At 37.9% G+C, this 16,122-nt stretch overlaps 1 protein-coding gene across 6 annotated transcripts in view; it reads left to right on the top strand.

Annotated features, from left to right (window-relative positions):
- UGT8 (UDP glycosyltransferase 8) overlaps positions 1-16,122 on the top strand; it is an 81,879-nt gene that overhangs the window by 17,922 nt on the left and 47,835 nt on the right. For 5 of the 6 annotated variants that reach the window (XR_014811875.1, XM_021100330.2, XM_021100331.2 and 2 more), the window contains exon 2: positions 13,329-14,152. Coding sequence is in view for 5 of the 6 variants with exons in the window: in XM_021100329.2 (XP_020955988.1) it covers positions 13,329-14,152 (824 nt within the window). In the remaining variant the exon portion in view is untranslated. Of the gene's footprint in view, positions 1-13,326; positions 14,153-16,122 lie in introns of those variants that run through there. The other variant, NM_001315662.1, reaches the window with a different exon arrangement.

Genomic DNA, 16,122 nt, shown 5'->3' with positions numbered 1-16,122 from the left:
ATTTAGGATTTTGTTCAGAAGTAAGGCAATAGATATAATTACAAGTTCCTTCACTTAAAATTAAAAGACAGAAATGAGGCCATAGTGGAGGTTCCTGTGGTCCAGCTACATACATATTCGGGTTCAAAATCACAATCATAGTCATTCATTCAGTAAATCTTTATTGAGCACTCACTGCATGGTTAGACAACAGGAATAAAAGTTATCAACTTTTGCTATAGTTTCTACCCTTTTGGAGATTATAAATAAATAAATTTTACATTTATTTCAAAGTAGTAGTAATGATGCCCAATTAGTTTTTACTTTGCTGGATTTATTTTTACTTATTTTTCTTTTACCAGATGGCATATTCTAAGGCTTTACTTATAGAAGATGCCTTGAAGAGAGATGAATTTACTCAACAGAATTTCATAGAGTGCCAATGTCACCCTGTGGAGGCAGTTATGACTAATATATTTCTCTCTTCTTATTGCACTCCATATAATGCTGAATGACAAAGAAACTTAAAACCACAAAGAAGTTTGCCCATTCCACTTGCCAAACTAGATAATCTGCTTTGAGAATTAAATGATTCACTCCATTTTTCTAAAGAGCCTGACTCACCACATACAGACACGATCTTAAATTTCCCATTAGTCCTTGTTTCGTTTTTCCTTTAATGTGAAAACACTTTTGATTTATTCTTATTTAAAATGATAGACTATGGGAGTTCCTGTCATGGTGCAGAGGAAACGAATCAGACTAGGAACCATGGGGTTGCGGGTTCGATCCCTGGCCTCACTCAGTGGGTTAAGGATCTGGTGTTGCTGTGAGCTGTGGTGTAGGTCGCAGACGTGGCTCAGATCTGGCATTGCTGTGACTACGGCGTAGGCCAGCAGCTGTAGCTCTGATTCATCCCATATGCTGTGGGTGTGGCCCTAAAAAGACAAAAAAATTAAATTAAATGAGAGACTATGAATTGCTGAGATGCTGGGATGGTTGGTTTTCCAAAACCTAAGCTCCTTCCTGTGGTTTATGTATTTGTCCTTTTTTCCCCCTATATAATTCATTCTCCTGTATGCTTTCCAATTCAGAGTCCTTAACAATTTCACTTCTAATAGAAAAGAACAGGGAGTTCCCGTCATGGCTCAGTGGAAACGAATCCGACTAGTATCCCTGAGACAAGGGTTTGATCCCTAGCCTTGCTTAATGGGTTGGGGATCCGGCATTGCCACGAGCTGTGGTGTAGGTTGAGGATGTGGCTTAGATCCTGCACTGCTGTGGCAGTGGTATAGGCTGGCAGCTGTAGCTCCAAGTTTGACCCCTAGCCTGGGAACTTCCATATGCTGCCAGTGTGGCCCTAAAAAGCAAAAAAAAAAAAGAAACGATTTTTTCAAATGGTGGCCAAAGGTGCTGCCCCCACTTTTTTTATGATTTTTATTTTTTACATTATAGCTGGTTTACTGTGTTTTGTCGGTTTTCTCCTGTACAGCAAGGTGACCCATACAGCAAGGTCACACATATACATTCTATTTTCTCACATTATCACGCTCCATCATAAGTGACTAGACATAGTTCCTGTGCTATACAGCAGGATCTCATTGCTTATCCATTGCAAAGGCAATAGTTTGCATCTATTGACCCCAAATTCCCAGTCCATCCCACTCCCTCCCCCTCCTCTGTGGCAACCAGATTCTGTTCCCCAAGTCCATGATTTTCTTTTCTGTGGAAAGGTTCCTTTGTGCCTTATATTAGATTTCAGATATAAGTGATATCATATGTTATTTGTCTTTCTGACTTACTTCACTTAGTATGAGAGTCTCTAGTTTCCTACATATTGCTGCAAATGGCATTATTTTGTTTGTTTTTATGGCTGAGTAGTAGTCCAATATGTATATATACCACATCTTCTTAATCCATTCATCTATCGATGGACATTTAGGTTGTTTCCATGTCTTGGCTATTGTGAATAGTGCTGCAATGAACATGTGGGTGCATGTGTCTTTTTCAAGGAAAGTTTTGTCCGAAAATACACCCAAGAGTGGGATTGTTGGGTCATATGGTAGTTATTTAGTGTTCAAAGGTACTTCCATACTGTTTTGCATAGTGGTTATACGAATTTACGTTCCCACCAACAGTGCAGGAGGGTTCCTTTTTCTCCACACCCTCTCCAGTATTTGTTATTTGTGGACTTATTAATGATGGCCATTCTGACTGGCGTAAAGTGGTACCTCATAGTAGTTTTGATTTGTATTTCTCTAATAATCAGTGATATTTAACATTTTTTTTATGTGCTTGTTGGCCATCTGTATATCTTCCTTGCAAAAATGTCTATTTAGGTGTTTTGCCTATTTTTCAATTGGGTCATTGGCTTTTTTGCTGTTGAGTTGTAGAAGTTTTTTGTGTATTTTAGAGATTAAGCCCTTGTCAGTTGCATCATTTGAAACTATTTTCTCCCATCCTGTAAGTTGTCTTTTTGGCTTTTTTTTATGGTTTCCTTTTCTGTACAAAAGCTTGTCGGTTTGATTAGGTCCCATTGATTTATTTTTGCTTTTATTTCTGTTGCCTTTGGAGACTGACCTGAGAAAACATTTGTAAGGTTGATATCAGAGAATGTTTTGCCTATGTTCTCTTCTAGGAGTTTGATGGTGTCTTGTCTTTTATGTTTAAGTCTTGAAGCCATTTTGAGTTTATTTTTGTGCATGGTGTGAGGGTGTGTTCTAGTTTCATTCATTTACATGCAGTTGTCCAGGTTTCCCAGCAATGCTTGCTGAAAAGACTGTCTTTTTCCCATTTTATATTCTTGCCTCCTTTGTCGAAGATTAATTGACCATAGGTGTCTAGGTTTATTTCTGTGTTCTCTGTTCTGTTCCGTTGGACTGTATCTCTATTTTGGTACCAATGCCACACTGTCTTGATGACTGTGGTGTTGTAATATTGCCTGAAGTCTGGGAGAGTTTTACCTCCTGCTTGGTTTTTGTTCCTCAGAATTGCTTTGGCAATCCTGGGTCTTTTGTGGTTCCATATAAAATTTTGGATGTTTGTTCTAGTTCTGTGGAAAATGTCATAGGTAATTTGATAGGGATTGCTTTGAATCTGTAGATTGCTTTGGGTAGTAGGCCATTTTTACAATATTAATTTTTCTAGCCCAGGAGCATGGAATGTCTTTCCATTTCTTTGAATCCTCTTTAATTTCCTTGATGAATGTTTTATAATTCTCAGCATATAAGTCTTTCACCTCCTTTGTCAGCTTTATTCCCAAGTATTTAATTTTTGGGGTACAATTTTAAAAGGTATTGTATTTTTGTATTCCTTTTCTAATATTTCATTGTTAGTACACAGAAATGTGACTGATTTCTGAATGTTAATCTTATATCCTGTTACTTTGTTGAATTCATTGATCAGTCAGTTTGAGTAATTTCTGAGTTGAGTCCTTAGGGTTTTCTGCATACAGTGACAATTTTACCTCTTCTCTTCCAGTTTGGATGCCTTTTATTTCTTTTGTTTGTCTGATTGCTGTGGCTAGGACTTCCAATGCTCTATTGAATAACAGTGGTGAGAGTGGGCATCCTTGTCTTGTTCCAGATTTTAGTGGGAAGGCTTTCAGCTTTTCTCCATCGAGTATTATATTTTCTGTGGGTTTGTTGTAGATGGTTTTTATTATGTTAAGGTATGTTCCCTCTATACCCACTTTGGTAAGAGTTTTTATCATGAATGGATGTTGGACTTTGTCAGATGCTTTTTCTGCATCTATTGAGATGATCGTGTGGGGTTTTTTTAATTTTCTTTTGTTAATGTGATATATGACATTGATTAGTTTGTGTATGTTGAACCATCCTTGTGAACCTAGGATGAATCCCACCTGGTAATGGCGTATGATCTTTTTTTACTGTTGTTGGATTCAGTTTGGCTAAAATTTTGTTGAGAATTTTTGCGTCTATATTCATCAAAGATACTGACCTATTGTTTTCTTTTTTGGAGGTATCTTTGTCTGGTTTTGGAATTAAGGTAATGGTGGTGTCATAGAATGTTTTTGGGAGTATTCCTTCTTCAACCTTTTGGAAAAGTTTAAGGAGGAGGATGGGTATAAGTTCTTATTTGTATGTTTGTTAGAATTCGCCTATGAAGTCATCCGGTCCTGGACTTTTATTTGTAGGGAGTGTTTTTAGCATGTAGTCAATTTCATTTCTAGTGATCGGTCTGTTCAGTTGATCTATTTCTTCTTGGTTCAGTTTTGGTGGGCTGTAAGTCTCTAGAAAGTTGTCCATTTCTTCTAAGTTGTCAAGTTTGTTGACATATAATTGTTCAAAGTATTCTCTTATGGTTTTTTGTGATTTCTCCTTTTTCATTTCTTATTGTGTTTATTTGGGTTTTTTCTCTCCTCTTCTTGGTGAGTCTGGCCAGAGGTTTGTCAATTTTGTTAACCTTTTCAAAGAACCAGCTCTTGGTTTGATTGATTTTTTTCTTCTATTGTTTTTTGAATCTCTATTTTATTGATTTCCTTTCTGATCTTTATGATTTCCTTCCCACTGCTGACTTCAGGTTTTACTTGTTCTTTTTCTTATTCATTTAGGTGGTGAGTTAAGTTGTCAGTTTTGAGATTTTTCTTCTTTTTTGAGGAAGGCATGGATTGCTATGAATTTCCTTCCAAGCACTGCTTTTGTGGCATCCCATATATTTTAAATGGTTGTGTCTTCATTATCATTTGTCCTGAGGTATTTTTTAATTTCCTTCTCGATTTCCTCATTGACCCATTGGTTTTTTAGTGGCATGTTGTTTAGTCTCCATGTAATCAGTTTTTTTCTCATTTCTTTTCCTATGATTGATTTCTAGTTTCATTCTATTGTGGTCAGAGAAGATACTTGAAATAATTTCTATACCCTTGAATTTGTTGAGGTTAGTTTTGTGCCCCATATGTGATCAATCCTTGAGAATATTCCATGTGCACTTGAGAAGAATGTATATGCCAATTTTTTTTTTTGGATGTAATGTCCTGAAAATGTCAATTTAAGTCTAAGTGTTCTATTGGGTCATTTAGGATCTCTGTCACCTTATTGATGTTCTGTTTTGAGGATTTGTCCATTGATGTGAGTGGAGGGTTAAAGTCTCCTCCTATTGTTGTATTCCCAGTAATTTCTCCTTTTATAGGTCTGTTAGTATTCGTTGTATGTATCTGGGTCCTCCTATGTTAGGGGCATATATGTTGATGATTGTAATATCCTTTTCTTGAATAGATCCTCTTACCATTAAAAAGCGTCTTTCTTTGTCATTCTTTATGGCCTTCATTTTAAAGTCTATTTTGTCCGATGTGAGTATTGCAACTCCTGCTTTCCTGTCTTGTCCATTAGCATGAAATATCTTTTCGCATCCCCTCACTTTCAATCTGTATGTGTCCTTTGCCCTAAGGTGAGTCTCTTGTAGACAGGAGATTGTAAGTTTGCTTTTTTATCCAGTCTGCCACTCTGTGTCTTTTGATTGGAGCATTCAGTCCATTGACATTTAAGGTAATTATTTATAAATATGTATTTATTGATATTTTAAACCTTATTTTTAGTTGATTCCATGTTTCTCCTTTGTTCCTTTCTTTTTTTGGTTGGATGATTTCCACTTATTTTATGCTTGTGTACTTTTCTTTTTGGTTTTTGTGAATGTAATGTTTGGGTTTGACTTGTGGTTGCCCTGTTCTTAAGTATGTTAACCCCTTCCTGTATCTGCTTGCTTTAGCCTGATAGTCATATAGGCTCAAACACATTATTAAAAAAAAAAAAAAAAAAAAAAGAGTCTAGATTTTCTTACTCTTCCCCCCACATTCTATGATTTTGTAGTCCTTTTTTGACATCTTCATGTTTGTCCTTTTGCTCTTTCTTGTATTTATCACCTTTACAGTAGTTGTTGTTGTTTTTTTTTTTTTCCCTTTTAGTTCTATATGCTGGTTTATTTAAGTGATTGCTTTCCAATTGTGATTTCCTCCATCCTATTTCTTCTTACTTTTTTTAATTTAGAGAAGCCCTTTCAGTATTTCTTTTAGAATGGGTTTAGTATTGCTGTACTCTTTTATCTTTTAGCTTTTGTTTGTTGGGGAAATTCTTTATTTCCCCTTCTATTTTAAATGATATTCTTGCTGGGTAGAGAATTCTAGGCTGCAATTTTTTTTCTTTTACAACTTGGAATATATCTTGTCACTCTCTTGTGACCTGTAGTGTTTCTGTAGAGAAATCAGCTGATAGCCTTATGGGGGTTCCCTTATAATTAACGCTTTGTGTTTCTCTTGCTGCCTTTAGAATCCTCTCTTTAACTTTTGCCGTTTTTGTTATAATATGTCTTGGTGTGGGCCTACTTGGGTTCAACTTGTTTGGGGCCCTCTGTGCTTCCTGTGTCTTGATTCTGTTTCCTTTAGATTTAGCAAATTTTTGTACATAATTTCTTCAGATATATTTTCAAGACCCTTTTCTTTTTCTTCTTCTGGAATTCCTAATATGCATAGATTGGCCTGCTTTATATTATCCCATAGATCTCTTATATTGCTTTCATGTTTTTTTTCATTTGGTTTTCTGTCTGCTGTCCTGATTGGATGATATCCATTATTCTATCTTCCAAGTCACTAATCTGTTCCTCTGCATTATTCATTCTGCCCTTTAGTGCCTTTAGCTCTGTTTGCATCTCTACAAATGAATTTTCTAATTTTTCTAAGTTCCTTCTTATATTTTCTAGTTCCTTTCTAAAGTATTCTCCATTAATATTTATATATGCTATTAATTCCTTGATATTCAGCCTTAATTCCTTCAGTATTTTCACTACCTCCCTTTTGAACTCAGTGTCTATCAGACTGCAGAGGTCTGTTTCATTGTTTGCTGCTTCAGGTGAATTCTCCTGTTCTTTTAACTGGGAATGGTTCCTGAACTTCTCTATCTTGCTTATGTTTTTCTTTTTCTGTGAGTTTAGGGAAGCCAGACTGTAGTCTTAGAGGGCTACTCCTATGCAAAAGCACCCCTTTGTATTTTGTGGGGGGTTACTATTTATTTTCGGTATGGGAGTTTGGATATTTGCCGTCTCTTTCTTTTGTGTGAGTAGTCTGTTATCTCCAGGGTGCTGCATGTCTGTGGAGAGAAGGAGGCAATGGGTAGAGCTAGTAGTCAGTGCCTGGTTGCTGTGCTCTTAACAACAGCAAGGAGCTGCAGAAAGGTGGTACAGACTACTCCTAGTTTTAGGGCCCTGGGAAGTGGTAATGAGCCTTAGGAAGCTTTATGAAGTGCCCAGGGCATTTGGCAGTGTCAGCAGCAGGGTGTGTGAGTTCCCAGGGGAGTGAGAGCAACAGGTGGTGTTCTGTCGCAATGCCCTCCTCTGTGGTGGCCTCTGAGGTGGTGGTGCCTGTTCAGGGACCCCTAGTAGCAGTGGGCCATGCCCACCTCTTCAGTCAGAGATAACTGTGGTGGTTTGCCCTCACTACCTGTAGACCATGCAAGGAGCACCCTGTCCTGCTTAGCCCACACAGGGTCCTGGGAAGGGACAGTGATCAAGTGTGTGGGTACTGCCCAGAGCATTTGGCTGGCAGCAGCAGGGCAGGTGTGTTCCCAGGGGTGTGAGAGCAACAACAGGTGGTGCTCAGTTGCAGTGCCTTATATTTTGCAGATCTCTGAGGCGACTGGGGTTGCAGGTGGAGCCTGTTCACAGACCCCTGGTTTCTGAGATGACTGCTTTGGTTTGTTCCTGCTGCCTGTAGATCATGCAAGAGGCACCACATTGCCCTTACCCCACCTCCACCACCCTTAGCCCACACAAGAGGTGCCTGGCCACCTGTAACCTGCACAAGAAGCGCTTGGTCTCCCATAGCACGAGCAAGTGGCTTCTCACCACCTATAGCCGGTACCAGAGGCACCCTACCCTCTGAGATCCTGTGCGTGCACAGGGAGATTCCTATGGTGGTCCGTCCCCTCTTCCTCTCGCCCTCCCCAACAATGGCACCTTGCTTTCCCGTGGGCCCAGACCTCCTCCTGGGTTCCCTTGGGTGTGGGAACAAGCCTGACTAAGATGCTGCTCAGATCCCAAGTTGCTGTGGCTGTGGCACAGGCTGGCAGCTGCAGCTCTGATTTGACCCCTAGCCTGGGAACTTCCATAGGCCCGCAGGCACAGCCCTAAAAAAGACCAAAAAGAAAACAAAACAAAACAAAACAAAACTCGCTATTATGCCAGGGCATTCCTATGTCAGATTTCAGTTTCTGAACTAGTGTTGTTTAGAAGCAAGAACAATATAGAGCAGTTTAATTCATTTCTGGTGCTCTTAAACGGTTTAGAACCATTCTTTGGGCCTTGGAGGGATTGCTTTTGCAAACGAGTTTTCGCACATGCAACATCTTAGTGCCTCCTCGACAACCTCGTTTTGCCCAAATTAATTCCCACTTAAATGTTGAATGGCTTCCATGTGGTTGGGGTGGGCACGCTTATTAAAATTGGCATTATTTCTTGAATATAGGCCTAGATATAATTTTTATGTGAAGAAAGAGTGGACTGATAAGCAAAATGAAATTTATCTAAAGTCTCTGAATTTTGGGTTTTCCACAATGTCTGACAGTGAGGTACAGTTAGATAGTTGAAACATCTCAGAAGCCAACAGAGAATTTAGAGCAGGAGTAGATCCGTAGTATTCAGTGTGAGAGAGAAATCCAGTCTGATAAGTGCTGGAAAAAAGGGCATTTGTGTGAACATTAGGAGGTATTTAGTGCCCTTGACAATGAGTGTTCAGGTATAGTGATGGATCAATGGCAGATTGTGATCATCTGGGAAATGACTGGGGCCCAGCAAGTAGAGACTGATGTTTTAAGATACTTTACTCCAGGAGTTCCCTGGTGGCCTAGGGGTTAAAGGGTCCCATGTTGTCACTGCTGTGGTGTGGGTTTGATCTCTGTCCTGGGAACTTCCACATGCCATGGGTGCAGCCAAAAACAAACAAAAAAAAGATACTTGACTCCAAAGGGAGAGTGAAAGTAAGGCAAACTCAAGGGGCATGTAAATTGAGTATGTTACAAATATTATATATTTTTGGTAGAGAACTTCTAAAATCCAAAAATGCATAAACAGGAAAATAAAATCATTCCCTCTGACAATCCAAACTTACTGTTGATAACAGTTTGGTATTAATTTTGTTGTCATTATTATCATTTTATGTATATATATATATGATGTATATAATTTTGTTTATTTTTTATTTTTTAAGCATTTTCTCAGATTAAAATGTTTTTAAAAGCATGATTTTGGATGGTTCTATTTATGTTTCATTGTAAAATATACCATACTTTTTTTTTTTTTTTTTTTTTTTTTTTTTTTTTTTGTTTGTTTTTTAGGGCCACACTTGTGGCATGTGGAAGTTCCGCAGGTGTTGAATTGGCGCTACAGATGCCACAGGGACATGGGATCCGAGCCACATCTGTGACCTACACTGCAGCTTGCAGCAATGCTGGATCCTTTAACCCACTGAGCGAGGCCAAGGATCAGACCCACCTCCTCATGGATATCAGTCAGATTCTTAACCCTCTGAGCCACAGTGGGAACTCCCAACTTCCTTCATTCTTTTCTCCCCTTCACTAAGCTTTTTGTCGCAATCTATTTTTCAAAAATCCACTCCATTGACTGTAGCCTTGACCATACCTCACTTCCTCATGTCAGTTTTCAGAGATATTAGGTATTTATTCCCTTTTATATTCTTCACTGTAAGTTCCAAAGGAGCTTTGGGAGGAAAGGAGAAGATACACTTATGTTCAGCGAGGCATCCTATGCTAGAAACCTCTGCTCCAGATGTTTAAACAGTCAAGAAATATTGAATGATTATGTAGTAAAATCTGATGATATTTGTAATAGTGATTTTCCCCCCTTTGCTTCATGCTCAGAATTTTTTTTTTTTCCTCTTTGAAGAGATCATTGAAAGCTCAACACTTTTAGTGGCTTTATTAGAGAAAAATTCTTTTGACACTATTCTGTCTGATTTACTTTGGGGAAAGTGTCTAAGGTAAAAAGTTTAGTGATTTTTGTTTCTCAAGTATAAAGCCAATGTTTAAGACTTCATTTTGAGTAAGTTGTTCTTTTCCTTATTTACTTGTGATACTTCCTTCATCTCGTATATGTTCATACTTACTTAAGAAATTCTTACAGGTTACCTACTCTGATCCATTGATTTGAATTAAGATTCTTGGGCTAGTTCTATAAGTTTTTTTTTTAACGATTTTTATTTTTTCCATTATAGTTGGTTTACAGTGTTCTGTCAATTTTCTACTGTACAGCAAAGTGACCTAGTCACATATCTATATATATATTCTTTTTCTCACATTATCCTCCGTCATGCTCCATCACAAGTGACTAGATAGAGTACCCAGTGCTATACAACAGGATCTCATTGCTTTAATTACAAAATATGTTTTAATATTTACCTTTCTCTCCCAAGTCATTACTTTTCTGTTTCAAAAGTATATTCCCTCTTCTTGCCTATTCTAACAAACCAACATGAGTATAATTTGGTTAAATTCCAAGCAGAACAAATCCATTTAGTGGGATTTTGAGAGAAATTATTCATTCTATTTATAATATGGGAAAAATTAACTTTTTAAAAAATATAGTATCCCATTAAAATAATATAGTATTTCTCTACACTTAGTATTAATTCCATGTATATCATCAGGGAAAGGCTTACCATGCTTAGTATAGCCAACAAATATCCTTTAAATTTAATTGTTAAAATATTTTATGTACTTCATTATTACTGTGCATGAGATTCTTTTTCATCATGCATTTTTAAAAATAATACTTATTATTGTTATAAAAAGCAGAGTAACATGTGGTCAATGTAGAAAAAGTTAAATTAAAATCCCTTATGGAGTTCTCTTATGGCACAGCAGGTTAAGGATCTGTTGTCACTGCAGTGGCTTGGGTTGCTACTGTGGCATGGGTTTAATTCCTAGCCTGGGAACTTTCATATGCTGCAGCTGTGGCAAAAAAAAAAAAAATCCCTTATGATTCATACCATCCAGAAAAAATGAACTGCCCGTGATATTTATCATTCCTACGTATATACATCCCTGGACATCTTTTCCAAAGTGGCACATGCTATGATTACATTTAGTAACCTAATTTTTAGTCAGTAGTAAATCCTGACTATATTTTCATGCCATTAAATATTCTTTTACAAGATTATATTAGGGGCTATATTGTATGAATCAATGATATTTAAACAGTCATTCTGTATGATTTCTTTTTACTTTGCAATAACTACCAAATGAAATGTTAATATAAAAAAAGGAAAAATAAAAATTAGACACAAAGTGAAAGGATTTGGTTCCTTACTATTATTTTTTGTTTTGTTTCCTAGTGACTTATGATAAAGGAATAGTTTTAACTGCAGCTGAACAAACTGAGTGTGCTCACTGCCTGCTCAGCTAAATGCAAAACACAGTCTGCAGAGCAATTGCCTGCTATCGGGCTATCATCCTGTTTGTATGTCTTCTTGCAAATAGTAACAGGCTCTATTAATCACAGCGGTGGACAGTTCTGCTGAAATAACTGTTTCTGTGTAAATCTCGTTCTTACAATTAATAACATGTCTACTTAAAATTCTTAATTTTTTCCTCCTTGACCTTGGAAGGTGTACCAGAGACACATGGAAGAGACAAAATGGGAGAATAAAGGCCTAGAAAGTTTTCTCCAAGATTGGCTACTTAATTTTTTTCCTTCATTGACCTTGCAATTATAGAATAAACTTACTTTGTTGCTATAGAAACAGTTTTCTCCAAATTACTTTTTTAAAGCCCTCACATTAATTTAATAAACATTTAACATAGGCTTTTTTAACACATATAACTTCTGTTTACTCAATGATATAGTATCAACTCATCTAGAAATGGCTTGAAAATATCATTGCAGTGAGAGAGGGAAAGAAGCACTTAGAAATATACTGTATTTTATAGTTTAATCTTGGTATTGGAGGAATCCATCATTTGTCTGCTATTGATTTCTTTTCTTTTTTTAGGTTGCTTGCAGTGTTTGAATGTTGAGAAGGCATAGTTGTTTAAATTGCATTTAGATAGTGGGAATTTGTACAAGTAGGATAGTTAATATGATAATGAGTAAAAATAGTGATCTGGTGATTGCAAAATCTATTTTGAGTTGTTCTTTGAAGTCAACAGTATCTAATTCTCACAGGTAATTATTGTTTAGATCTTCCCCTGTTTGGAGGTAATTTAGAGTCTAAGGAAAAATTAAATTGCGTAAGTGGGGAGAATTTGCACACTGTATGTCTCCCATAAGTATTATGTCTAAAAAGTTATAGAGGATGACTCTAACCACTGAATGTACTTCATTAACACAAAAGAGCTAGAAGAAGCGTTGGCCATCAAGGATACAGCCATCACCTGACTTGCCGTTTGCACCTGAGTTACAGGGACTGCACAGGACGCATAGTCAGGGACATAGTCACTCATCAGTCACTTCTCTTGTAAGCATTTACTAAGATCCCCTTAATGCTCTTGAGCTTTTCTATTAAAAGTTTCTCTTTTAGATAACGCCCTGAAATGAATCAGCAAATTGCTATACATTACATAAACAGAGATGCCAGGATGCTTAAGGGTATTTACATAAAGGAGAAAGTCACATCAAAGGTCATTTCTCCCCCTGTGGAAAATGTATTTTCTGTAGAACTACTACTTGAAATAATTATTTTCTAAAACATAACCTTTCTTTGGTGTGCTCTGGGCATAATTGGGGGTTTAACTGCTATAATAAAATGATTTAAAAAGAGACACATGCTGATATACCTAGAAATAAAGTCTTGGCTTTTCTTCCTGGGGTTGATATTGATGTTCAATTAAAAGATAAATGTTTCATAGATACCTCGTAGCTGTCAGTCAAAGAACAGAGGGCTTTTGTCATTCAATCTTATAGAAGTTTCATTTCAGATTAAAGAAAAATTTGGGAGTTCCCTGTGACTCGGCAGGTTAAGGATCTAGCATTGTCATTGCTGTGACTTGGGTCACTCCTGTGGCACGGGTTCGATTCCTAGCCCAGGAATTTCCACATGCCATGGGCGTGGCCAAAAAGAGAATAAGAGTATTCCATTATTGATGCAATTTTGTGTTTCAAAACTGATGCATTGAAAATGTATTTGTTTATGTCAATTTTGCTGTCAATTCTATACCTTAAAAATCTCTCTCAAAAATAAAGAGGTAATTAGAACAAATATCGGGGTGATTTTTAAAAGTGATCCTTAGACAAGGTGCTGGATCATCGGAAACTTTGAAAATAGGCCTTCTGATTGTTTTGCACAGTAAGGCTTGCCTCCGTTGTAAGTAGTTTTCTGGTTGTCATTTCAGCTATGAAGTCTTACACTCCGTATTTCATGCTCCTGTGGAGTGCTGTTGGGATAGCAAAGGCTGCCAAAATCATCATCGTGCCGCCAATTATGTTTGAAAGCCATATGTACATTTTCAAGACACTAGCCTCAGCCTTGCATGAGAGGGGCCACCACACAGTGTTCCTGCTCTCTGAAGGCAGAGACATCGCGCCATCTCATCATTACAGCCTCCAGCGCTACCCAGGGATCTTTAACAGCACCACCTCGGATGCTTTCCTGCAGTCCAAAATGCGGAATATTTTCTCTGGGAGATTGACAGCAGTCGAGCTGTTTGACATACTGGATCACTATACTAAGAACTGCGATATGATGGTTGGCAACCGCGCCCTGATTCAGGGCCTGAAAAAGGAGAAGTTTGACCTGCTGCTGGTGGACCCGAACGACATGTGTGGATTTGTGATAGCTCATCTTTTAGGGGTTAAATATGCTGTATTTTCAACTGGCCTTTGGTATCCTGCTGAAGTGGGTGCTCCTGCCCCGTTAGCTTACGTCCCAGAGTTTAACTCACTGCTCACAGACCGCATGAACCTGCTGCAGAGGATGAAAAATACCGGCGTTTACCTCATTTCCAGATTAGCGGTCAGCTTTCTGGTTCTTCCCAGATATGAAAGAATAATGCAGAAGTACAACCTGCTGCCAGAGAAGTCCATGTATGACTTGGTCCACGGGTCCAGCCTGTGGATGCTGTGTACGGATGTAGCACTGGAGTTTCCCAGACCCACGCTGCCTAATGTTGTTTATGTAGGAGGAATCCTAACCAAACCGGCCAGCCCACTACCCGAAGTAAGGTTTGCTGAACTCCTTGGTACTCTTTTCTAAATATAAATGTCGATTTGTCAGTTTTGATTTTTGGAAGAGATAGGATTTGGAGATTGTTGGATAACCACTCTTCTAAAAAAAGCTGTTAAGACACAGAGCCTGCCAAAGTCCCTTTATTTATGGGTACCCTACCCCCTGGAAGGCATTCCTGCTTTGAATGAGTGTTTTCGTAATGCTAAGTGGCCACTCTGCCATGGGGTCAGTAGACTGGCTGGGAGGAAGATTTTTGATTCAGTTATAACTGTAGCATGAAGAGAATGTAGTTAGGTAGTTCGTGTTAATGAGTGTGATTTTGCTTTCCGTTAAATGCAGAGTTCCCTCTGATCTCTCCCAGAAAGTACAAACGCAGGTCTCTGTGTCTAGGTCAGGTCCTGTGAATGCAAATAAGGAGAATGGCATGAATAATGGTTCTTCTTTCAGCAGTCCTAACCACTAGAAAGTTTATGTCCAATGATGAAAAGGAGGTAGTGCCCCCCATCAAGCTAGGAAGCCAATGTGACTGTTTAAAGAAATCTTGCCCCATTGAGATTGCATTTCAAAGATGGAATTAATTACATTTCCACAAAACCTGTCTACTGGGGGGGGGTCTTGGATTGTTAGTTATAAAGGCGGGGCTACTGTACTTTGTTTTACTTCAAAAGCATCTTTTGGTTGGTTTTTGGAGCCTCATATAAGGTTATGACTCAAAATATTTTCCGATTTGCCATGACTTCTATTTCGATTCTGTCTTGACCTGCTTTGTGGGTCTCCCTGTTCTTTTTTCCACTTTGGGCTTTTTGTAATGATTCTTTTGAAAATGTACCTTTTATTTACAATCATTGCGTTTCCTGTGACAGGTAGATACATACCCATGTGACATGTCCCTGTGTTATATAGCTGGACCTAGGTAAGTGCATTACCACTGAAAGTCTTTTAGTTTGAGTCAAGGGCCATTTTCATTTCAGTGTGTTATTTACAAAGCTCTTCATTAGGGAGTATTTTGAAGAAGGATGTATCTTAATTTTTTGTGTATTCCTTACACTGGTGAGGTTTTATATGCTCAGGAACACAAGCATTCCTATTGGGATTTCTCTAGTAGATTTGCCTGATACAATAAGCTGTAACTCAGGTTCTAAAAGTTAATGAGTTTCTCAAATGCCTGTTTTATTTACAGGTCATGGTTGTGACACTAAAATAATAGAGCCCAGCAAGTGTCCACTTAGAACTCATGATTCACTAATAACAGCTTAATTGTTAACTGCCTTGGTATCTTACACTGGGAATGGATTAAGTTATCCAGATGTCTGGAAATGATTTGGTATTGGGATTTCATTTCACAGTCTGGAACAGAAGGGTAGAGTAAGTGTCTTTAGACATGTTTTAGAAGCTTCCATAGTGTTTGAGCCTAAGAAATCTCTAGAGAGCATCTAATTCAGCTCCACTTTCCCCTTCAAAATATAGAGTCACCCACTCATTTAACACATAGGACATTAAAAGAATTTGAGTATCTCATCCAAGACCACACAGAGTTTGAGGCACAGGCAAGAGTAATGTGGGTTGTTTTGTTATTGATTAGATATTTTGTCAAGATTCCTACAGCTCTTATCACTCATTTTACTCACTTACACATTTATAGTGTGTATAAAACTATGCAGAGACAACTTCTCTAATCTTTGATCTTGCAAAGATTGTGGGGACTTACTATGAGAGTCAGATTACACCTTTCCAACCCTTTCTTACGCTCTTGAGATTTAATGATAGAAATCAGCCAGGATCCAAATGCTTTTGCTTACAAAGTATTGTATTGGTGTAGAGTGAAGAAATTGTCTGTCTTGATAACAGATTCATTTTAAAATGCATGAGCCTAACTTATCATACTCTTTGCTACCTGGCTGCCTACAGTAGGCCCTTAAGATGTGAGGCTTGGAGCTTCTGCTCTGGCACAATGGATTGTT

This window comes from Sus scrofa, chromosome 8, assembly GCF_054392235.1.
Source record: "Sus scrofa isolate SSC_HxYL_T2T_F1_AM1 chromosome 8, Sscrofa_HxYL_maternal_Yorkshire_Landrace_v2.0, whole genome shotgun sequence".
Taxonomy (NCBI): domain Eukaryota; kingdom Metazoa; phylum Chordata; class Mammalia; order Artiodactyla; family Suidae; genus Sus; species Sus scrofa.
The sequence above is the reverse complement of the archived record's forward strand: the minus strand, read 5'-3'. Positions and strand labels throughout refer to the sequence as shown.